This window comes from Myxine glutinosa, chromosome 3 (genome assembly GCF_964187855.1).
Source record: "Myxine glutinosa chromosome 3, kmMyxGlut1.1, whole genome shotgun sequence".
NCBI classification, from domain to species: domain Eukaryota; kingdom Metazoa; phylum Chordata; class Myxini; order Myxiniformes; family Myxinidae; genus Myxine; species Myxine glutinosa.
In genome coordinates, this window is record NC_136263.1 from 182,868,037 (window position 1) to 182,892,559 (window position 24,523).

The following is a 24,523-nucleotide window of genomic DNA, read 5'->3' on the forward strand; positions in this document are numbered from 1 at the left end:
TGACCTATTAATAAGCAGAGGCCTCCCTATTATGACCTATTAATAAGCATAGGGCTCCCTCATTATTTTGACCTAATAATAAGCAGAGGCTTCCCTGATTATTTTGACCTATTAATAAGCAGAGGCCTCCCTATTATGACCTATTAATAAGCAGAGGCCTCCCTGATTATTATGACCTATTAATAAGCAGAGGCCTCCCTCATTGTTATAACCTATTAATAAGCAGAGGCCTCCCTGATTATTATGACCTATTAATAAGCAGAGGCCTCCCTCATTATTATAACCTATTAATAAGCAGAGGCCTCCCTCATTATTATAACCTATTAATAAGCAGAGTCCTCCCTCATTATTATGACCTCTTAATAAGCAGAGGCCTCCCTCATTATTATAACCTATTAATAAGCATAGGGCTCCCTCATTATTATGACCTATTAATAAGCAGAGGCCTCCCTCATTATTACAACCTATTAATAAGCAAAGGCCTCCCTCATTATTATAACCTATTAATAAGCAGAGGCCTCCCTGATTATTATGACCTATTAATAAGCAGAGGCCTCCCTGTTTATTATAACCTATTAATAAGCAGAGGCCTCCCTGATTATTATGACCTATTAATAAGCAGAGGCCTCCCTCATTATTATACCCTATTAATAAGCAGAGGCCTCCCTCATTATTATAACATATTAATAAGCATAGGCCTCCCTCATTATTATGACCTATTAATAAGCAGAGGCCTCCCTCATTATTATAACCTATTAATAAGCAGAGGCCTCCCTCATTATTAAAACCTATTAATAAGCAGAGGCCTCCCTGATTATTATGACCTATTAATAAGCAGAGGCCTCCCTGTTTATTATAACCTATTAATAAGCAGAGGCCTCCCTGATTATTATGACCTATTAATAAGCAGAGCCCTCCCTCATTATTATACCCTATTAATAAGCAGAGGCCTCCCTCATTATTATAACATATTAATAAGCATAGGCCTCCCTCATTAATATGACCTATTAATAAGCAGAGGCCTCCCTCATTATTATAACCTATTAATAAGCAGAGGCCTCCCTCATTATTAAAACCTATTAATAAGCAGAGGCCTCCCTCATTATTAAAACCTATTAATAAGCAGAGGCCTCCCTCATTATTATAACCTATTAATAAGCAGAGGCCTCCCTCATTATTATAACCTATTAATAAGCAGGGGCCTCCCTCATTGTTATAACCTATTAATAAGCAGGGGCCTCCCTCATTGTTATAACCTATTAATAAGCAGGGGCCTCCCTCATTGTTATAACCTATTAATAAGCAGGGGCCTCCCTCATTGTTATAACCTATTAATAAGCAGAGGCCTCCCTGATTATTATGGCCTATTAATAAGAGGCCTCCCTGATTATTTTGACCTATTAATAAGAGGCCTCCCTGATTATTTTGACCTATTAATAAGAGGCCTCCCTCATTATTATACCCTATTAATAAGCAGAGGCCTCCCTCATTGTTGTAACCTATTAATAAGCAGAGGCCTCCCTGATTATTATGACCTATTAATAAGCAGAGGCCTCCCTGATTATTATGGCCTATTAATAAGCAGGGGCCTCCCTCATTATTATGGCCTATTAATAAGCAGGGGCCTCCCTCATTATTATGACCTATTAATAAGCAGAGGCCTCCCTCATTATTATAACCTATTAATAAGCAGAGGCCTCCCTCATTATTATAACCTATTAATAAGCAGAGGTCTCCCTCATTATTATAACATATTAATAAGCAGAGGCCTCCCTCATTATTATAACCTATTAATAAGCAGAGGCCTCCCTCATTATTATATCTTATTAATAAGCAGAGGCCTTCCTCATTATTATAACCTATTAATAAGCAGAGGCCTCCCTCATTATTATAACCTATTAATAAGCAGAGGCCTCCCTCATTATTATGACCTATTAATAAGCAGAGGCCTCCCTGATTATTATAACCTATTAATAAGCAGAGGCCTCCCTCATTATTATAACCTATTAATAAGCAGAGGCCTCCCTCATTATTATAACCTATTAATAAGCAGAGGCATAACTCATTATTATAACCTATTAATAAGCAGAGGCCTCCCTCATTATTATAACCTATTAATAATATTAATAAACAGAGGCCTCCCTGATTATTATAACCTATAAATAAGCAGAGGCCTCCCTCATTATTATAACCTATTAATAATATTAATAAACAGAGGCCTCCCTCATTATTATAACCTATTAATAAGCAGAGGCCTCCCTCATTATTATAACCTATAAATAAGCAGAGGCCTAACTCATTATTATAACCTATTAATAAGCAGAGGCCTCCCTCATTATTATAACCTATTAATAATATTAATAAACAGAGGCCTCCCTCATTATTATAACCTATTAATAATATTAATAAACAGAGGCCTCCCTCATTATTATAACCTATTAATAATATTAATAAACAGAGGCCTCCCTGATTATTATAACCTATAAATAAGCAGAGGCCTCCCTCATTATTATAACCTATTAATAAGCAGAGGCCTCCCTCATTATTATAACCGATTAATAAGCAGAGGCCTCCCTCATTATTATAACCTATTAATAAGCAGAGGCCTCCCTCATTGTTATAACCTATTAATAAGCAGAGGCCTCCCTCATTATTATAACCTATTAATAAGCAGAGGCCTCCCTCATTATTGACCCCCGTCGCACCGCGGAGCGAAAGGGGGCCTATGGTTTGTCCGTCCGTCCGTGCGTGCGTGCGTGCGTACGTGCGTGCGTAAGCGAAGGACGGTATTCGAATTTGGTGTGTGGGTGCAACCCACTTCAAAATCCAAGATGGCCGCCGCCATGTATGTCTGATGCCATGTATGTCTGAACATTGTGAGAGGAATATCTTGAAAAATAAGCGAAGTACCAACTTCTAATCTGGTGTGTGGGTGTATCTGGGCATAAGGAAGAAGGCTATTGAAAATTGGGTCGCCACGTCAAAATCCAATATGGCCGCCACCATATATATTTCTGAACCTTGTGAGCAAAATATCTTGAAAAATAAACGAACTACTAACGTCTGATCTGGTGTGTAGATGTATCTACGCATAAGGAAGAACGCTATTGAAAATTGGGTTGCCACGTCAAAATCCAAGATGGCCGCCTTGCGTCTTCCACTTTGTCAACTCGCATCACTTCACCGACGGGGGACCTAGGCGTAACGCTTGTTATAACCTATTAATAAGCAGAGGCCTCCCTCATTATTATAACCTATTAATAAGCAGAGGCCTCCCTCATTATTATAACCTATTAATAAGCAGATGCCTCCCTCATTATTATGACCTATTAATAAGCAGAGGCCTCACTGATTATTATAACCTATTAATAAGCAGAGGCCTCCCTATTTTGACCAATGAATATACAGAGGCCTCCCTATTTTGACCTATTAATAAAAAGAGGCCTCCCTATTTTGACCTAATAATAAGCAGAGGCCTCCCTATTTTGACCTATTAATAAGCAGAGGCCTCCCTGATTATTTTGACCTATTAATAAGCAGAGGCCTCCCTATTTTGACCTATTAATAAGCAGAGGCCTCCCTATTTTGACCTATTAATAAGCAGAGGCCTTCCTGATTATTTTGACCTATTAATAAGCAGAGGCCTTCCTGATTATTTTGACCTATTAATAAGCAGAGGCCTCCCTATTTTGACCTATTAATAAGCAGAGGCCTCCCTATTTTGACCTATTAATAAACAGAGGCCTCCCTATTTTGACATATTAATAAACAGAGGCCTCCCTATTTTGACCTATTAATATACAGAGGCCTCCCTATTTTGACCTATTAATAAACAGAGGCCTCCCTATTTTGACCTATTAATAAACAGAGGCCTCCCTATTTTGACCTATTAATAAGCAGAGGCCTCCCTATTTTGACCTATTAATAAACAGAGGCCTCCCTATTTTGACAATGAATGATCCTCAGTCAATACGGATCAATAACAATTGATCTCGAAATTGTATAGAAATTATCCAGATAAAACATGATGTATTAGTACAGACCAGAAAAATATTCAATAATTTGTAGATTTAATGCCAATTATGTAGATTTTGCAAAATTGCAATAACGCCCGGACAGCGTCTTCCGCAAAATATCTCACTGTAGGTAAAAACCATTGAAAGGTGAATGTGTCAGCCTGGCTGGTTGTGACAGGTAAAGGTCATAGATAAACCTGGCATGGGTGATAACTTGTAACTTTTAGGTACACCTGATGTGATTTTTGGAACCCTTTTGACCTTTTTTGGTGTACAAAGTCGAGGCTTGTGGAAGAGCTGGAACATGTAATGGATTAGGATTTAACAGAGTGAAAGGAACAAAAGAAGGAGAGAAGGGAAACACACCAACAGGATGTTGAGGGACAAAATAAAGGCCGACTTGGAGAAATAAGGGATGTGAGGAAGAATGAGGGAAAGGGGAGGATACAAGGGGTGAACGACATGGATACAGAAGGAACTAGAAAGTTCGTAGAACACGATACCCCACGCAGTGTTCAGGTATATACAGGAGTGCCTTGCCGTTCGCAGGGGATGCATTCTTCCCACGGAGGTTAAACCCTCAAACCTTGGATCACTGCTCGTCCCTTATTTACCAACCGATTGCTCTGAAATCCGAAACAGCCCTTCGACTCGATGGACCTGAGCACAATCGCTCAGGCTTCGATTTTTCGATTTCAGATCATGGGGGCTCTCAGAGGAAGTGGGGGTGGAGGGGAGGGGGGGGGAGGAGAGAGGGTTCCCCCAAATCATCAGAGGTCTGAACCACAACCTCAAGAGATGACCGTCAACCCACTCGGGTGGCTATTTTTGTGCCTCCGCCGACGAAATCACAGGAGGCATTATGTTTTCGGGTTGTCCGTCCGTCCGTCCGTCCATCCGTAAACCTCGTTTTTCTCAGCATGCACAGGCAGGACTAACCTCGTTTTATTTATAAACCTCGTTTTTCTCAGCAACCATATGTCGGATTGAGACGAAACTTTCAGGGTACGAGTGACACCTGTGCAGAATGTTTTTGTAATTGTGACGTCATAGGTCATGTGGTATGGCAGCCATCTTGGATTAAAAGCAAATAATTAAATAATTATTTCTCGGAAACCGCTGAATGGAAAAATTTGAAACTTTGCACATTGTCGAGTACTCCCAATGGGGACCAAAGCCATGATAATGATGACATCATAGGTGAAGTGGTATACCAGCCAAAAATGTTTTAAACGAATTCCTTATCCTAAAAATCTGAAATTGCATGCACATGATCTATGACCCATTTGTATTGAAATATTAAATGTATGACATCATAGGACACATGGTTTGGCAGCCATTATTGGATTTAACCTAAAACCTTAAGTTGACTCGAAACTTTAAGCAGAGGTTAAGAAACTTTAAGCAACTTCAAGCAGAAACTTTAAGCAACTTGAAACTTTACGTGTGTCATCTAGGCATCTCGCATGTCGATTAGGCATGCCTAGATTAGGCATCTAGGCATGTCGATTAAAAGATGATCACAAAAACATCATTGGTCACATGGTTTGGCAACCATATTGGATTGAAGGAAAATATTAAATAATTATATCTCTGAAACCACTCACCCAATAGATGCAAAATCTTCCAAATATCATCCAACAGCACTGTTGCATATAGTTTGAAAATGATGATATCATAGGCCGCGTGGTTTGGCAGCCATCTTGGATAGAAAAACAAACCTTATCCGATCAACACAAAACTTCACAAACGTTATCCACTACCCATACATATGCAGAGTGTACATTTTTTTTATGGTCATATGTCACATGGTGTGGCAGCCATATTAGCTTGAAAGCCAATTTTTTTTTTTAATCCCTTCTCTGAAACCGCTTCACCAATCGATGTGAAACCTGTCATGGCTGGGGAAAATGTGATACTTGAAAACAGCTGAAGGGATTTAAATCAAACTTGTTTCTTATTAGGACATTGAATGATGGCATCTAGTCATTGTGGGACTATGCAGAGACATATTGGTCACACAGTCGCATTGTTGTAATTATTTGGCATGGAGCCTGTGGCTGCTCGTTGCATCATTGCTGGGAGCGCGGCTGTACCGCTGATGCAGTGCCCCCAGTTTCCGGTAAGCTGGTACTCATTTTGCCAACCTCTGAAGGATGACAGGCTGAGTCAACCCTCCTGGTGTTACCTACCAGTATGACAGGTGCTCAAACTCAAGACCCTAAGATCTCAAGCCAACCGCCTTAGCCATACCAACACCAGGCTTGTTTCCCTGTACAAAGAACATAAAATAAAGTTTATTTTCTGAGTTGAGGAAATTAAATTTACCTTTAATAGCCGGCGAAGCCAGTGTTGTCAATAAACGAGTACGTATTATGATGAAAACCTGATTATGCCTTGGCTCGAGAATCCGAAGCGCAGTGGACGCAGCCATCTTGCGGATGCGGAAGTATGCATAACAAATTTAAAACGTTCATTAGGAGTTTCTTTCACCCGTCATCGTTTGATTCACAATCTTATGCACCTCCAATGTATTATTAAAATACTTTAAGACCAACATCGGCCCGCACGGGCCTGGTTATCTTCAACGAAACGCGCACTAAACACCGGACCCAATGAGATTCGAGCATTTGAAAAAATATTTCTAAAATGAAATCACTCACTGGATGGAGTGCTGGAGACAGCCATCGACCGGATGCGGAAGTTTGCATAAAACAATTGCGAAAAAGTTCAATAGGAGTTTGTTTCACCTGTCGTTCTTTGATTCACAATCTCATGAAACCTCTAATTAGTAATTAAAATACGTTAAGACCAACCTCGTTATCTTCAACGAAAATCGTCATCAAACACCAGAACCAATGAGATTCGAGCATTTGGAAAAAAAAATTTTTTAAAGCTTATTACGCGTTTCGGACGGTGAAAACGGCGTCAAATATTCTAACATTGAAGAAGCATTATTTTTTAGAAATCTCGCGGCCGTATGGGATAGTTTTTCACGGCCAGAAATACGGTATAAGCGGTTTACATATTTAGTTTAGAAATACGGATAGTTTTTCACGGCCAGAAATATCCGAAGTTGAGATGGAATTCACCGAATTAATCACTGCAAGCTAACTTCTTCTGGTGGACGAAGCCGCCGTGCCCGGAGAGTCAGAGAACCAGCCCTGGCGCCTGACAGCGACTGCAGTTAGAAGACTACACACTTACTGTGAAAACGTATGTTAAGCCCAATTAAAAATAGGCCTTAAGCTAGCACATCGTATAGTTACTTCCTTAAGCTTCTTGTGACATTTATTGTATGCAGGTATTGCCATTGGGGAGGACTGTCTGCTCTTCTCTTTTACCGAGTCTTACCAGGTACGGTACCTACTACACCTACCTACTACCAACTACCTACCTACCAACTACCTACTACCAACTACCTAACCTACTGATGCCATGGTGATGGGTAAAAATAAAATAGTGGCAAGAGGTTTTGACTTCGCCGGCTCATTGCGGCTTTGCAGTCGGTACTAGTGGCTTTGCAGCCGGTGTTGTCAATGAACGCGTACGTATTATGTTGAAAAGCCAGATGTTGCTGGATCCTTTGAGAATTTCGAGGCTTTGACGCACCAAATCGCTCAATGGAGGCCGCCATCTTGCGGATGCGGAAATATGCATAAACAATTGCGAAAAAGTTCAATAGGAGTTTGTTTCACTGGTCTTTTTTGATTCACAATCTTATGCACCTCTAATTTGTATTTAAAATACTTTTATGTTGAAAAGCCAGATTTTTCTGGATCCTTTGAGAATTTCGAAGCTTTGACGCACCAAATTGCTTCATGGAGGCCGCCATCTTGCGGATGCGGAAGTATGCATAAAAATTTGCGAAAAAGTTCAATCGGAGTTTGTTTCACCCGCCTTTTTTTGATTCACAATCTTATGCACCTCTAATTTGTAATTAAAATACTCAAAAAGTTATGGATGGCTTTGGACGAAACTTGTTGGACAGGCTGTGTATGCGACAAGGAAGAATCGATTCAATTTTGGTGAAGATCCGGATCCAACTCGTAGAATTTTTAAGTGTAGAATTCAACTAGTAGAATTTTTAAGTGTAGAATTCAACTAGTATAATTTTTAAGTGTGTAGAATTCAACTAGCAGAATTTTAAAGTGTAGAATTCAACTAGTAGAATTTTTAAGTGTAGAATTCAATTAGTAGAATTTTAAAGTGTAGAATTCAACTAGTATAATTTTTAAGTGTAGAATTCAACTCGTAGAATTTTTTTCAACGAGTATAATTTTTAAGTGTAGAATTCAACTAGTATAATTTTTAAGTGTGTAGAATTCAACTAGCAGAATTTTAAAGTGTAGAATTCAACTAGTAGAATTTTTAAGTGTAGAATTCAATGAGTATAATTAATTCCCCCATCCAAAACCTTGATCTTTTCTACCCCCGTTAATTTCACCCCAGATCCACTTTTCTGAAATACCAACTTCTTTCCTGGAAGTCCTAGCAGTGTCCATGTGTTTTATACCTCCCCCCCCCCCCATTCCCATGCCTCCTCCCCCAAAGCCCTCTCCCTCTCTCCCTCCCACAGATCTCCCGATGTACATGTTCTCCGCTGTTGCACTTGTGTGCTTCCCTCTCTCTCCCCATCTTGTCTCCCGCTCCCTTTATTGTATGTTTTATGTGTCGGTTTTTTTTTGTGATTATTGTTAGCTCTTACACGAGCCTCGATCTTGTACACAAAAAAAGAAAAAAGAAAAGAAAAGTGACACCATTGAGTGATATGGCCAACCAGGAGAAGGTATGCTCTCTACTGAGTGCTGTTCTAGTTTTAACAATTCATTTAAACACAGTGGATGTTACATTTAACATGAACTGTTTTCTTTTGTATGCTTCATTCATTCGACTCCTTTTTCCACAACTCTATTCACTAATTAGAGCCGTTTGTATCAACAATGACGGTTTCCTCCAAAAATATCATTTTCTTTGCCCAAAAATCTCAGTACTCGTTCCCAGAATAATTTATTCCTGGTGTTAGTGTGATGCTCATTCAAACTTCTTTCTTGTGTCGAGAAAATGACTTTAATCAAGTCTCTGCGACAGAATTTCCAGTTTATCCTCCATTCGAAGATTTACGGAGACTTGTTTTTACTTGGATGGAATTTTTGAACGAGTGGTGCGTGTTTTCCTGAAAATGTCTAGAGACCAGATCACGATGAGAAACTTCCTGGGGTTAAAAAAAAAAGAAAAAGATTATGAATGTTGCAGTCACATTTTGCTTGGTCGTCACGTCGTAAATCTTTTCTCCAGCTTGCTTTAACGATGATACCTCTACGTCGTCATTACCCTGGGTGCATGGAGCGAAAAGTGGAGGAAAGCAATTGGTTCACTTTGTCTGTCTACCTACAAACGTTTAGTTGATGATCGAGGAAGTAATTCGGTTCAGTTGAATGTTATATTTTGAATACCAATTGGACCATGAATTGGAAAACAAACCTGGAGTTCAGCAGAACTTTGGCTCTGAATTTGTCCCAATCACACATGCGGACAGAGGAGTTACATAATTCTATTATTTTGTCTGCCTGTCTGGCAGTCAAACAGAATTGAAAATCATTCCAAACAGGAAAATTACTGTTTTTGAGGATGTCATAAAGGACACATACAACATATATATACACACACACACTCGTATTCCCTTATAGGCTCTTTCAAAACCCTTCTTTTTAGCAAGACTTGGACCAAAAATTATGGCATTTACATCATCTTGACCAATTAAATTTGCCGTTTGCAGACCCCGCCCATGTCCTTGTTGTCTCAAGACTGCGTGGGGTAAGGTGTTCTAAGAATTCTCGAGGTCATTATGTGCTGGGCACTTCCATTAATCATAGTGTTAATTTGCAATTGGTCACTAGCTTTAACACCAATACAAATTTTTATTATGGACCCTCTACATCAAATAGCTACATATACCTAACAAAGTTTCAAACGCAGCACCTCACCACCCTAAGAGCATTTCAATTGCATCAGATGTGGCAATAAATGTGAATTGTTTCTCCCAGCTTTCCTGCTCGATGACAGAAGTTTCCATTTGCATTTTTGCGGTCTCCATCCCTATCCTGTTTGGAATTCCGTGTGGGCACGGGCAACTTGCTCGTTTGGTTAATAATCCAGAGGGCTTGTGGGATAGCTGAGCCGTATGCAGATTTAATGTTAAGCTGTCTAGCTGGGGTTTGAATCTCACCCTTCTTTAAAATGTCATTCTATTGTACTTTTCAGGTAGGCCGAGACATCAATATGTGCGTCGTCCGTTGGAAGGACATTCTGATATAAACGGACTCATGCAACTGCTTTAGATTACAGCTACAGGTGTAGTCGATAATTTGTATGGTTGGTATCATGATGTCCATTGGAAGGACATTATACCACCTTTAGAGGCCATTTTTCCCCGCAGAGCAGGGGTTGGCCTTTTTTGGGCACCGTGGTCTCCTTTTTACCCTGCGCTCAAGAAGCGAAATCCAGGGTTAAGCATTCGGGCCCGTCCGTACGTCGTATGTACGTACGTCATACGTACGTACGTGCGTGTCTGCATTTAAAAAATTCATATTCTCGGCAACCGTTGGTCCCATTGACATGAAATTTTCACCATGGGAGGGTCTCCTCCTGGAGAATATTTTAATGAATATTATGACGTCACAGGTCACGTGGTAAGGGCGCCATCTTGGAAAAACCAAAACACTTTGCACCTCTATATCTCAAAAACCGCTTCACAGAAAGAATTGAAACGGGTCTCATTGCAAAGAACTCTCCATGCGGAATAACATATGTGAATGATGACGTCATAGGTGCCGCCGTTATGACGTCATAATTCGACAAGTAAAAAAACTTTATCCGATCAGGATGAAATTTCTTCAGCATCTTCTCGGTATAAATTGATGCAGAAATAAAATTATAACGACGTCGTAGGTCACGTGGTTCGGACCACTAAAACCACTGAAGCTAAAACCTGAAAAACCACTAAAATCAAATGTTCTCCAAAACGACTGAACAGATCGAGGCAAAACTTTGAATACAGAATGGCATACCCATGACGAACAAAAAAGACAGCGAGCATGACGTCATGCATCACATGGTTTCGGAGTTATGACGTTTTTAAGCATAAACTTTTAAAACCAAGTTCCTCCCTCATTTTTGATCCTATCGAGGCGAAACTTCACAGATGTGTTCAACATATCAGTATACTAAAATGACATTTTGGAATTTGCGATAGGTGACGTGGTTTGGCAGATATAAATACTTAAACGAAAATATTTTAAAATTTATAACTCTTGAACCGCTTCATTGATCGACGTGAAACTGTAAATTATAGTAGAGGTCATGAAGTCGAACACGTGTCCAAAATTTCAAGATGATTGGATGTGCGGTCTGGAAGCTAGAAGTTGTTATTGCATGAAGAAGAGGAGTCTTCTATAGTGGGCATGGAATTAATTATCACACTGCACATGACGAGCAGGCAAAGTACGGAGTGACCTCACGGGGTCATTTTGACCTCAAATAAAAGTCTGATTTCAGATTTGTCAATCACTGAGGTATATTAACACACGACCAAAACAGATTTGGTGAAATTCCGACGATTTTTGACGAACATATAACATTTGTGTCTGCATTTCAGTAAAGTAAAGTGTGGGCCCTGTCAGCATTTTAAAAATTGAAACGTGGCTCATTGTAAATAACTCCATATGGGGAATAGGTGTTGTTACCGATGACGTCATTGGTGCCATAATTATGACATCATAATTCGACAGGGCAAAGCTTAGTCTGATCAGTTTGAAATTTAATTGAGCATGATCTATGCAACAATTATTTGGAGAATATCAATTGAAGATGTCATCGCTCACGTGGTCTGGCAGCCATATCGGATCAAAAAAAAAAAAAACGTTCAAAAATAGAAGAGTTGGCTCACACCAAGTTGACTGCGCAGGGTAAGTATTCTATGAATACCATCTAGTTTAAGCAATGTTTTATGGCCGGATGCCCTTCCTGCCGCCAGCCCTGTTGGTCGCTTCTTGCGACACACAGGGAATTACCAGTGAACTGGTTTTTATGGCCGGATGCCCTTCCTGCCGCCAGCCCTGTTGGTCGCTTCTTGCGACACACAGGGAATTACCAGTGAACTGGTACTCGATTTTCCGACCTTGGAAGGATGACAGGTTGAGTCAACCCCCCTGGTGTTAATTCAGTGATGGACCAGGATTCGAACCCAGGATCCCAAGCTGGCACCCTAACCGCTAAGCCAACACCAGGCTCTATTGGAAGGACATTATATCATATGAATTCAATTCTTCGTACATTGTAATTCACTCTCAATAAAATGTTTAATTATTTTTGAATTGAAAGAGCCCAGGATGAAACCAAAATATTATTGAAACGTGGCTCATTGAGTCTGTGACAAGGCTGTCTCATGGAAATCAAAGAGTGTTCAGAATGATGGTTCGCTTGAGTTGTTGTTGTTGTATAGCCTCGGACCATTCTCTCGAACAAGCCCTTGGCACGGAGACAGCCGATCAATCTCACAGAAGCGACCCAGAGATCCCCCACCTCACCTCCTGGATGGCATGAGAGAGAGAGAAAGAGAGAGAGAGAGAGAGAGAGAGAGAGAGAGAGAGAGAGAGAGAGAGAGAGAGAGAGAGAGAGAGAGAGAGAGAGAGAGAGAGAGAGAGAGAGAGAGAGAAAAAGAGAGAAAGAAAGAGACAAGAGGGAAAGGGTGGTCTTCCTTCCCACAAGGCCTTCCCTCCTCAACTGTATCACATCCAAGAGGATGATAGACCTAACAACCCGCATGGTGGAGTGCTTGTCACCGCAAAGAGAGATCTCCTGAGAGCCAGAGAAGTGGAAGTAGAAACGGACTGCGAATTTTTTTTGCTCCAGGATCCAAATTGCTGGTAGTAAAACGCTGCATGTATAGTAGCTGCATTTTACAGACCTCCTAAAGGGAATGAAGGTAGCATAGTAGAGCTGGAATAATTCTACACTGATTGCTGGTGACTTCAACTTCCCTGGCTGGGCCTGAAGAAACCTGCAAGTGAGAGATTGCAGATATCCTGCTCAACATTACAGACAGACATCCTGCTCAACAACTCAACATTACAGATGGTGCCAGGGCCCCATCCTAGTTAACCATGGTCTCAGTTAATTGATAAAGAGCGAACAACGAGCTGGATTTAGTTCCTGTAAGTAACCTAACTCTAGTGAATAAGGTTATCGTGGTGCCAGGAGTCTCAGACAATGGCTGCCCTCTTGTTGAGTTAGATTTGAAACCAACCCGAAGACGTCAGGCATGAAGGAAGATTCTGCTGTACACTGGGGAGCTTCACAGAGAGCACACAGGAAGTTGGAGAGGACATTGCATTCAAGCTGTGGACTGCATCAGTTGATGAACTTTGGCTCACCTTCAAGCCTGGCAAACCGTAAAAAAGGGCAAAGAAGACCACATTCCTCCGACGATGATTCACAATAACGAAAACCTTCCTTGAGTTACCAACAGCATAAGACGACTCATTAAGAAACAAGGCAGACTAAGTAGGAAGTGTGGGAAACTCAGGAGGGGCGGGGTTCATCCCATACCGTAGGCCATTGAAGAATAGAAGGGAATCCGAAAGAAAGAAATTCAGGCTGATATGAGAAAAGCATACTGGAATTGCATGAAATGAATCTTCACCCGCGATGAAAACTCAAACAAATTTGTAGGCATGAAGAGTGTTTGGAGGTTTGTCAAGTCCAACAAAATCTGACAGGAGTGGGTTCACTCAACTCAAATCTGAGGGGAAGACAGTGACAGACACAGTTGAGAAAGTGACCATCTTGAATCACCAATTCAAGAATGTCTTTACCAAAGAAACTCCAGTTCCACATGATTTCCTCCATGTCCCGCTGTCACCCCATGCTTGGGATAACGACGACGATAGAAAGAAAGGAGTCTCATCCAGAGAACTATTGACCGATATCTGTTTTTTGTTTTTTTGTATTTTTTGGATACAAGATCGAGGTTCGTGAAAGAGCTAATATTAATCAAACGAAAAATCAAACAGACACATAAAACATATAATAAGGGGAGCGGTAGACAAGATGGGGAGAGAGGGGGAGCACACAACACAACATTTGAGAGCAGGGACATCAGGAGATCTGTGGGAGGAAGAGGGCTTGGGGGGAGGAGGCGTGGGAAGGGGAGGGGGAGAGGGGGGGGGGGGTTGGGAGAAGTATAAAACACATGGACTAGGACTTCCAGGAAAGAAGTCGGTATTTCAAAAAAGTGTATCTGGGGTGAATTAGCGGGGGTAGAAAAGATCAAGGTTTTGGATGGGGGAAGATAAGAGATGGTGGTGAACAGCTGTTTTAAAGTCCTGGAGGGAGGAGTGGGATTGAAGAGGGTGAGGGAGTTTGTTCCAGAGGTGGGAGAAAAGAGGAATGAAGGAGTGAAGGTGAGCAGAGAGTCTTCATTTTGGCAGTTTAACCATAAGAGGGTTACTGGCAGATCTTGTGCGACCTGTAGAAATATTTGGGGGACAGAGCACAGACAGAGCTGGGGGAGCAAGGCCGGAGAGGAGTCGGTAGAAGACAGAAAGACCACCAACCTACCTGCGGTGAGTAAGTGAAAGGCCCTCGGAGTTAGCTTCATCGCGGGAGATTCCAATGATTCTAAAAGCTTTGGTTTCAACGGCTTGAAGCCGAGCTAGGTGTGAAGCAGGAGCACCGGCCCAGTGGGGGGAACAGTATTCAATTGAGCTGCGGATGAAAGCCTTGTATGTGGTGAGTAGCTCAGGTGTGCCAAGGAAGGACTTCACACGACGGAGGATGCCCAGTCGGCGACTGGCTTGGGAGGCCAGCTTGGAAATGCGATTTTCCCAGGAAAGATCATGGCAGATAGTGAGACCCAAAAGCTTGAGTGACAGAACTTCTTGGAGAGGATTGTTCAGAAAGTAGATGGGAGGGTTGTCCAGTCGGTCTTTTCGGAGAGACATAGTAAGAGTGTAAGATTTGTCAGGATTGAAAGACATGTTCCACTTGTTTGACCAGTCTGTGATTTTAACCTCCATCCATTGTTGAGACAGCAGAAGCAACATGTCCAGTGTAGAATGACCTGGTCTGAATCCAAATTGATGATCGGAGATCAAGCCATTGGAGAAGAGGAAGGATTTGATATCCGAAGCAATGATGGATTCCATGACTTTGCTGATAATTGGGAGCAGGCTGATTGGTCTGTTGTTGCAAGGATCTGTTTTGCACCTTTTTGTGTAAAGCGGCAATCGTTTCTGATTTCCAAGCAGATGGGAGATGACCTTGAGCAAGAGAGGGTGAAGAGAACAGAGAGAGGGTGAGATAGAGCGGAAGAGCAGTATTTTAGGACCCGTGGGCTGATGCCGTCTGGTCCAGTTGCAGAATCAGAGTGGAGGTTTGACAAAAACTTCTCCACTTTGTCAGGAGAGAAGGACACAGACTCCAGGAGCAGTTGGGTTCGACTGGGTAAGGTGGGAACAGAGAGAGATGGGTTTGGGACACAAGATTTTGAGGCAAACACAGAGTTGAGGCATTCGTCTTTTTCACGTGCGGTGTCAACTGTGTAGCCATTTGAGGTAAGGGAGGGGATGGAAGGGGAACAAACACCAGAAACAGATTTGACCAGATGCCACCAGGATTTGGAGGAAGGAGACAGGTTTGAGAGTTCATTCTTGAGTGTGGAGAGATCGTGCTTCCTGGCAACATCTCATTTTAGTCGATGGAGCACGTCATCGTGAGTAACATCATGAGACATGCCAACAGTCACAACATGAACATCCTTTACCCTCTCCAATGTGGGTTTAGACAGTGAGTCAATAAGGGTCCAGTGAGCTGCAGCTGCTGGGATTCATTAGTGATTTTACCAACAACAAGTAGAAGGGCACCGAAGACGGATGTTCTTTGAGATCATCACGTTTACGTCTCAAAAGTTATTGTTTTCACTTGCTCATGCCACCATTTGGCTGTGGTGCCCATGGAAATTACTCATACATAAATATATATAATTATTTGTGACACCAACATGCTATTGGGAGCTCCTTTTTTTTCCTACAGGACTTGTCTTACCCTTTAAAACATAGAAGCCGGTCTGCAGGCCGCAACATGCTTAAAAAAAAAAAATTATTTATTTATTTTCCACATGGTCTCGGGCTCGTAAAGGATCTCATTTTACACTGATCTAAGGCTAATTTTCTCTTGTTTACAAACATATCACGAGCAACTTCTTGAGCAATTAGCGGCTCCATTATATTACACCTAATCTTCGGCCTGCATCACCGCTAATTGCTCAGGAAGTGCTTGGGAGGATTTTTTTGGAGAATTATTGTACATCGAAAAGCCGGACAATAACTGCTGGTTTGACTGGCACCACAAAATATAGTAATGGTGATAAATTCAAAAGAGAAGAAAGTGAGACAGTCTATGATTAAAAATATCATTTGTTTATAACTAACAGGAGTACCCGGGGTGAGGGGGGGGCGATATATTACATATACTTATTTTTGGGGGAGGGGGGTGGCTTTGACAGGCCCCTCCATTTTGGGAGAGGGGGGAAGGGAGGGAGCAAAAATTTACCCGTGCAAAGAGTGGTTCATAACCTAAGTGTGTGCCCAGGGAAAAAAAAAGAAATTGTAATACCCTCTACCATCTTGACCAGGTGGTGCTGCATGGTAAACATTTACATAGAGAATTTACGCCCCTCTCCCATCTCCCCCCCCCCCCCCCCCCTCGAATGAGGCCACGGCCACATAGCCTATGGTACACCTCAGACAAAGTTGTATTTGTACACCGAGTAAAGGAGAAAAGTGTTTATAGCTGGAGTACCCGGCGTTGCTCGAGCGAAAAAGAAACATTAACATATTTGAAATGAGGGAAAATATAATGGAAAAGCAATTACATCCAAAACAGAATCCATCACAAATGTCATATCATCATTTTACCTTTTCGTTGAATATATTGTTACGTTTGTATGGGGAAGGCAGTGATTACCTTAGTCCAGGTAGAATTGCATAGGTAGTGTGCTCCGACTGTCCTGAAGAAGAAGAAACCCCATGTATCATAAGTAGAGATCTGGTAGACCGTATGTCGTGTAAGCACGTATCTTTTTTCCCATCACGAGAGGTGGGGTTATGCTAATTAGTCAGGGATTATGGGTAAATAATCCCCTGTATGTAATGGCATCTGTTATTTTTCCTCTGTTCCTTATGACACAAGCAGCACACACACATAGACAGGCAATCGCGCATTTATAACACTAAATAAAAGCTACGGGAACAAGATATTCAACTATCGCTGGTGCCGCAGCCGTCACATCTGCATCACAAACACAAACAGGCAGGTCCAGGAGGCCACACCCTGAAGAGCAGTGATTGGTCCGGGATTGATTGGCGCAAGGACTGCTAAGATGGGACTATGGGATTGGTGGAGCAGGCACAGATGACATCAGAGCCTTGAGTACAAAGGAGTTGGAGGGCGGACATTTTGTCTCTCGGGTCCTGAATGTGTTGGTGAAAGGCGGGTGCATTTGCGTGCTCTCGTTTTCTGTGTTTGGTGGCGAGTGGTTGTCTACCCGACATTTTCTCCTTTCTTAACTTCCTCTGATATTCTAACTTTGGTGTTGAACGGTCACGATTTCATATCTCGCCCCTTACACCTGGGAGTTCATAGCGATCAGTGGCATTTTTGCTCTCTTGAGTGGGACATTGGTGCTGTGCAGTCGGCATTTTATATCCCTAACTTTGGGTTTCAAAGATCATAAGGAAAGTCGGTCGCGGCTTTTGGACTCTGGTGCGGTTGGCCGTGGCTTCCTGATGGCTGAGGGCTGTGCTGAGTGAACCGGAGAGGCGGCGGTGCTTTGTGGAGCAGAGACGAGTGGACGAGTGCGGCCTGCTCGCTGCATGCTTGACGGCCAGAGCGCGAACTGTGCACGGAGGCCTGGTTCCCTCTCGTGAGCTGCGAGGAAAAGCGTGCTGTTCCCACCAAGGACGCTAGGGTTTGGACGATTCCTGACGAGGTTCAAGAGTAGCTCGGAGCTAAGGGCCCACAAAAATAACACATTTATTTTCACAGTTATTTTTCCCTTTGTATGTATTCGAGTCTGTTGGGGACTTCCCAGTTAGGAATAATAGTTATTTAATGTGCATTCTTTGTTACCGGCATTCTTCAATAAAGCCGGTATTTTTGTACATTTTAATTCCGTGTTGGTTTGAGTAAATTTATTATCCAGGTGCAAAGACTTCGGGTGGAAGCTGTCCTGGTAAGTTCGTCATCCTCCTTTCCCTCGCATGTAAAGAATACCGTCATCATTGGATTGAACGCCTTGGAGTTAAAGCTCGTTTGGTTATCCATGTCACCCTGCGGTGTTCACTACAGGGCAGACACATGACAATATGCTGGTGAATGTACAGTTCATCACGTTTCTGAGTTAAGTATGATGACGTTCAGGAAGAAGAAGAAGCATTACCCCAACTTTGACCGCTTCCGGAACTGTTTTAATATTTGTGTTCAAATGTCTGGTGATTGTTTTGTATTTATTTATGCGAATGTGTACTTGTATATAACTGTCATTAATCAAAAAAGCTTTTGGTGCTATATAGCTTTTGGCTTTTGGTGCTTTTGGATTCAGACCAGGTCACTCTACTCTGGACATGCTGCTTCTGCTGTCTCAACAATGGATGGAGGTCCTCAATGCCAAACAGGAAATCAGAGCTGTCTCCCTTGACATATCACGTGCCTTCGATACGGTCTGGCACCCAGCTCTGCTCACCAAACTCTCCTCCTATGGTATCCATGGAAATCTCCATGCATGGCTTGCGGACTTCCTCTCTGGTCGTAGTCAACGTGTGGCCCTGAATGGATTTCTCTCATCTCCCCTTCCCGTTCAGGCTGGAGTTCCCCAAGGCAGTGTGCTGGGCCCTGTGCTTTTTCTGGTCTTTATCAATGATCTCTCCGACTCTCTGGAAAATCCTCTGTATCTCTTTGCTGATGACTCCACTCTCTGCCGCTCCATTCCTCTTCCCTCAGATCGGCAGTCTGCAGCCTCCTCACTCTCTGAAGACCTGGACAAAATCACAGACTGGTCAAACATGTGGAACATGTCTTTCAATCCTGACAAATCTCACACTCTTACTATGTCTCTCCGAAAAGATCGACTGGACAACCCTCCCATCTACTTTCTCAACAATCCTCTCCAAGAAGTTCTGTCGCTCAAGCTTTTGGGTCTCACCATCTGCCATGATCTTTCTTGGGAAAACCACATTTCCAAGCTGGCCTCCAAAGCCAGTCGCCGACTGGGCATCCTCCGTCGTGCGAAGTCCTTCCTAGGCACACCTGAGCTCCTCACCACATACAAGGCTTTCATCCGCAGCTCAATGGAATACTGTTCTCCCCTATGGGCCGGTGCTCCTGCCTCACACCTGACTCGGCTTCACGCTGTTGAATCCAAAGCTTTCAGAATCATTGGAATCTCCCGCGATGAAGCTATCTCTGAGGGCCTTTCACTCACTCACCGCAGGCAGGTAGGTGGTCTTTCTGTCTTCTACCGACTCCTCTCCGGCCTTGCTCCCCCAGCTCTCTCTGTGCTCTGTCCCCCAAATATTCCTACAGGTCGCACAAGATCTGCCAGCCACCCTCTGATGGTTAAACTGCCGAAATCTCGGCTCTCTGCTCACCTTCACTCTTTCATTCCTCTTTTCTCCCGCCTCTGGAACAAACTCCCACACTCGCTTCAATCACACTCCTCCCTCCAGGTCTTCAAAACAGCTGTTCACCACCATCTCTTATCTTCCCCCATCCAAAACCTTGATCTTTTCTACCCCCACTAATTCACCCCAGATCCACCTTGTTTGAAATTCCAACTTCTTTCCTGGAAGTCTTGGCAGGGTCCATATGTTTTATACCTCTCCCACCCCCCCCCCCCCCTTCCCATGCCTTCCCCCCAAAGCCCTCTCCCTCCCACAGTTCTCTCGATGTCTCCATGTCTCTCGGTCCCTGCTCTCAAATGTTGTGTTTATGTCCTTCCCCCTCTCTCCCCATCTTGTCTACCGCTCCCGATGTTATTTGTTTTGTGTGTCTGTTTGTCTTTCTGTGTGATTAATGTTCGCTCTTTCACGAGCCTCGATCTTGTATACAAAAAAAAAAAAAAAAAAAAAAAAAGAGTGATTAAAAAAAAATCAAAATGAAAAAACGAACTTTTTTTTTTCAAAACTTTCCAAAAAACTTTTTTTCCCTAAAACACTCCCAGGCACTCACTGATGAACCTCTGAAAGTTTGACAAAGATCCGTGTAGCCATCTCTGAGAAAAATGGCAACACAGGCCAACGCCTCTCTTATATAGTAGACGAGCAGAAGTACCCGCCGTTGCCCGGTGGGGGAGGGGAGGTGGGGAGTGGAGGTGGGGGGGGGGTAAGGGGGGAAAGGGGTAAGGGAGGGGGGGGATCTACTTCCAGTTAAGATGTCAGGATCTAGTTCCCGTCCTGATAATAGGGACGTGGAGCTCGGTTCCAACTTTAACTGGCTCAGACGCAGACAAGTTCCAAGCTTGCTCGGCCAAAGGCATTATATGTTCAGAAGTATGAAAAGTTTGAATTAGTAAGGTTAGTACTTGTGTTTTTTAGCTCACCTGGAATGAAGTTGAGGGGAGCTTATGTGATGGCACGTCGTCCGTCCGTCAGTCTGTCAACACTTGCAACTTCTCCGAAACCGCTGATGGAATTGTGACTAAACTTGGCACAAATGATATTTGTTATGTTGTGACTAAAGTTTGTTCACTGCATTAAAAAGATTAGGGTCTAAGGGGGTCGAAGTGGATCCATGTTTGACCCCCCCCCCCCCCCCCCCCAAAATAGGAATTTGCTTTTTCCTCTGAAACTACACAAACTATTTCGATGAAACTTGACTACAACCTTCATCACTCACGATGTACCGAAGTTTGTTTACGGCACTAAGAAAATCGAAGTGTAAGGGGTTCTACGGGGGGTCAAATTGGGTCTGGGTTTGAACCCCCCCCAACCTCACCCAAAAATAGGTATTTGCTTTCTTCTCAGAAACTACACACACGATTTTGATGAAACTTGACCACAACCTTCACCACCCGTGCTGTACCAAAGTTTGCTCACGGCATTTTAAAAAATCTGCCCCTTTGGGGGCCTACGAGTTGGGGGGGGGGGTGGGAGTTGCCCCCAAAATATATATTTGCTCTCTTCTCTGAAACTACACATGCAATTTCGATGAAACTTCACCACAATCATCACCCTTGAGGTACCAAAGTTTGTTCAAGGCATTGGAAAAATTGGGGTCTGAGGAGGTATACAGGGTTGGGGGAGGGGGAGGGGTTGTCCCCCAAAATAGGTATTTTGCTTGTTTGTTTGTTTAAAGTCTTATGATTATGTTAGTATGATTCTACATGCTGTCCGGTCTTCTAGCAACCATTGAAATTGGTTTAAAATACCTTTAGTCAGTGCAATATACTGTTTATTCTATCAGGTGAGCACCAGGGGTATTGCCCCTATGTTTTTAAGTATGGGAAGAGGAAACAAATCATTGGAGATATTTTTTTATTTCCTATATACAGATATCAACACCCATTAAAGAGCAGCAAACGGCAGTTGGAAATGGATCCTCAACAAGATTGGGCAAAAGGAAAAATAGTGGAACAACAACAGGCAAATGCACCAGGGAGAGGAATTGCAGGAGAAGGGTGGGAACAGGGTCTCAGCAGGAGTAGTAATGCTCAGTAGTGGAAATGGGGAGAGACCATCAGGAGGCAGTTTACAGCAGACTTAAGATACTGTATGGAACAGTTCAAGATAGCAGACTCAGGAAGACATAACAGTTCCGTAGGTGAGACTATTGAAGAGGGTGAATGAAGGGAGGTGAATTTTCAGGTTAGACTTCCTGATATCGACATGTATGAAAGAGGAAGTAGAAGGTGTTTGAGTGGAAAGCAACATTAATCTTTAAACCAGTGGTATTTACAAGAACATAAGCAAACATATTCAAAGTAGGAGTCTTCTGGTATCCAAAGTTATACAAATCTGCAAAACCTTTGCAATGCATCAAAATCAGTTCCATCAGAATCACAAGTTTAATTGCATTCCAAAACCAGACTTGCGGTGGGCTCTTAAGTGACTTATATGCTGCAGTTTCTGTTTTTGGGCATGGCAAGGTGACGCTCACACTGTGCAATGAAAGTGAAGAGCCGCATCAATCTGCGAGCTCCTGGGGAGTTCTCTGCACCCATTTACATTTAGAAATATACCATCACATTCTTACCATAGTGTGATATTTGGCTTGTGGCCACTTTCTCGTGCATGTGACCATGCAGTTTAAAAATAAAAAATCAATTTGACCCTGGATCCTGAGGCTGCTGCTGTTCTCAGCCATTACTAAGCCACTGTCCAACACCATGGCACAGAGGTAGCAAAGTTGCCTTCGATCTGGCCTAGTCTGGTTTTCCTTCCTCGTCCAACTATCAAATGTTGGAATGGTGGTGTGCAGGCCTACAATGAATCAAAATGTTGGATTTTCCAATGGTGGTTAAGCGAGGGACCCATCTGCTCTCATGAATCGGTAGATCCTAGGGTATATTTCGACAAAGAGTTTTGACACCAAAATTCCAAAATTCCTGCCCGAAAGCGCAGCAAGCCACTGCATCAGTGAGAGAGCCGCACCTAGGTAATGATGCAACCTGTGTACCAAATTTAAAATTGAGACCTGTTATGATGTGCATTCAATATAATAACTAGAACGGCAATCGGTAGATCGCATACCTCTGCTAGGCTGAACAGTTTATGGTTTGTATCCCAATGATAGGCCAGATCTGGATTCGGACCTGAACCAAAATCTAATCGGCTTGTTCTTGTCACCGAACCAACTCATCCAGCAAGTTTAGTGACAACTCGTCCATAACGTTTTTAAAATACGAGTACACCCACAGACTCCAGGAGGGGCAGGAAGGTTCATTCCTCTTTGGGGTACATAGATTACAGTCGATCTATGGTCGGGTTTCAAGAACATTGGGTGTGTGTTCATTTATCAAATTTCTTGTGGAGAGATCGCCAAGTGGTTTCAGCATTCGAGCAAGCTCTTCATTGAAAACCGTTAAGGAACGGCTGGCTTGGCAAGCGCAAGCTAGCTGCTTGGTAAATGAGCACACCCCGGTCTTCCTCTCTTTCAGTTTCGTATTAAAAAGCAGGAGCGAGTTTCAAAAGTTCGCCACGAAAGACGCCACGGTAGCGGCAGAAAAGGCCATGTTGTTAACCCAACATTTGTGGGGTATATAGAGTACAGTAGATCTTCGTTCAGTTCTGTAGTAAACCTTGCTTAACGGATGTCGGGATTCCTCCAAATTTCTTCATTTAGTGTTATAAAGAGCATTAGCGACTTTATAAAAAGCTAATCACACATGTTTGTGGTTTATAATATTTTTTACTTCCTGTAGAAGCCGTTGCTCCCTCAGAAACGCCATTATAACCATCTATATTATAATAGCCGAAGACGATTCTGTCTGTCTGTTGGGTGTCTGTCCGGGGTGTGGCTTACTCGGTTTGCAGAGTAGCTCCACCCATAGCTCCACCCATTCTGGGAGTGGCTTCATATAATTATAAACAAATATCCACCATTTTATTAACTCGCATAGCTTTGAGGCCTGTTTTGTAGGCCCGTGATGTCTTGCTCTCTCTCCCAGTTTTATTTCAAATCAAATTCGATATATCATTTCATTTTTCACAGTCGCTAACATAGTTTTAGACTCGGTTGAAAAAAAACGGGAAGAAAATCCGATGAAAGTTGCCGTTTATAGAACGAAATGAATTCTCAAACGCCTGTAACTTCAAGGCCATTGAGTCTCTCTCACGCCTTTATCTCCAATCTAACTCACCATATGATTTCATTTTTATCGATGGTTTTAGACTCGGTGTCAGCAATAATTGAGAACATTCCACACACGCGGGAAAATGCAGAGATATATTTTTTAAAATCGCGTCATGGTGTATCATACACCGCCCAACATGACACCGACGGCAACGTGTCGATATCTATCTATAATTCCACTAATCTCTGTCTGTGTGTGTGTGTGTGTGTGTGTGTGTATGCGACCGCTGTTTCTCGACAACTACCGGTCCGATATACTTGAAACTTGCCAGGTATATTGCTGGGGACCCGAGGATGTGCCTTTTCAAGGTTTCATATTAATCGGACAAGTAGTTACCGAGCTATGTCCAAAAAACGATTCAACCAATCAGAGAGCAGCGAGCTATCACGTGTGCCGAACGTGCCGAACAGACTCTGCCTCGGACGGCACATTTGAGAGCGTATTCATTTATTTCACGTTGGCAAACTATGTTGGCGTTAAACTATGTTTTAAAACTAATTAAAACTACTTTGCGATTCATCGTAACTGCGATTCGTAACTGCCGTTCGCTTTGGCTTTGCGAATGGACCAAACCATTTCATGTAAATAGAGGGGGGGG

The 24,523-nt window shown here is 42.7% G+C and overlaps 1 protein-coding gene across 3 annotated transcripts in view; it reads left to right on the forward strand.

The window, feature by feature from the left end:
- The window catches only part of LOC144891389 (uncharacterized), a 79,853-nt gene that overhangs the window by 33,205 nt on the left and 22,125 nt on the right, over window positions 1–24,523 (forward strand). The window contains exon 2 of one of the 3 annotated variants that reach the window (XM_078774803.1): window positions 7,321–7,373. The exons of the other annotated variants lie outside the window; for them this stretch is intronic. Within the exon in view, the coding sequence (XP_078630929.1) occupies window positions 7,321–7,373 (53 nt within the window). The remainder of the gene's footprint in view (window positions 1–7,320; window positions 7,374–24,523) is intronic. 3 annotated transcript variants of the gene reach the window in all.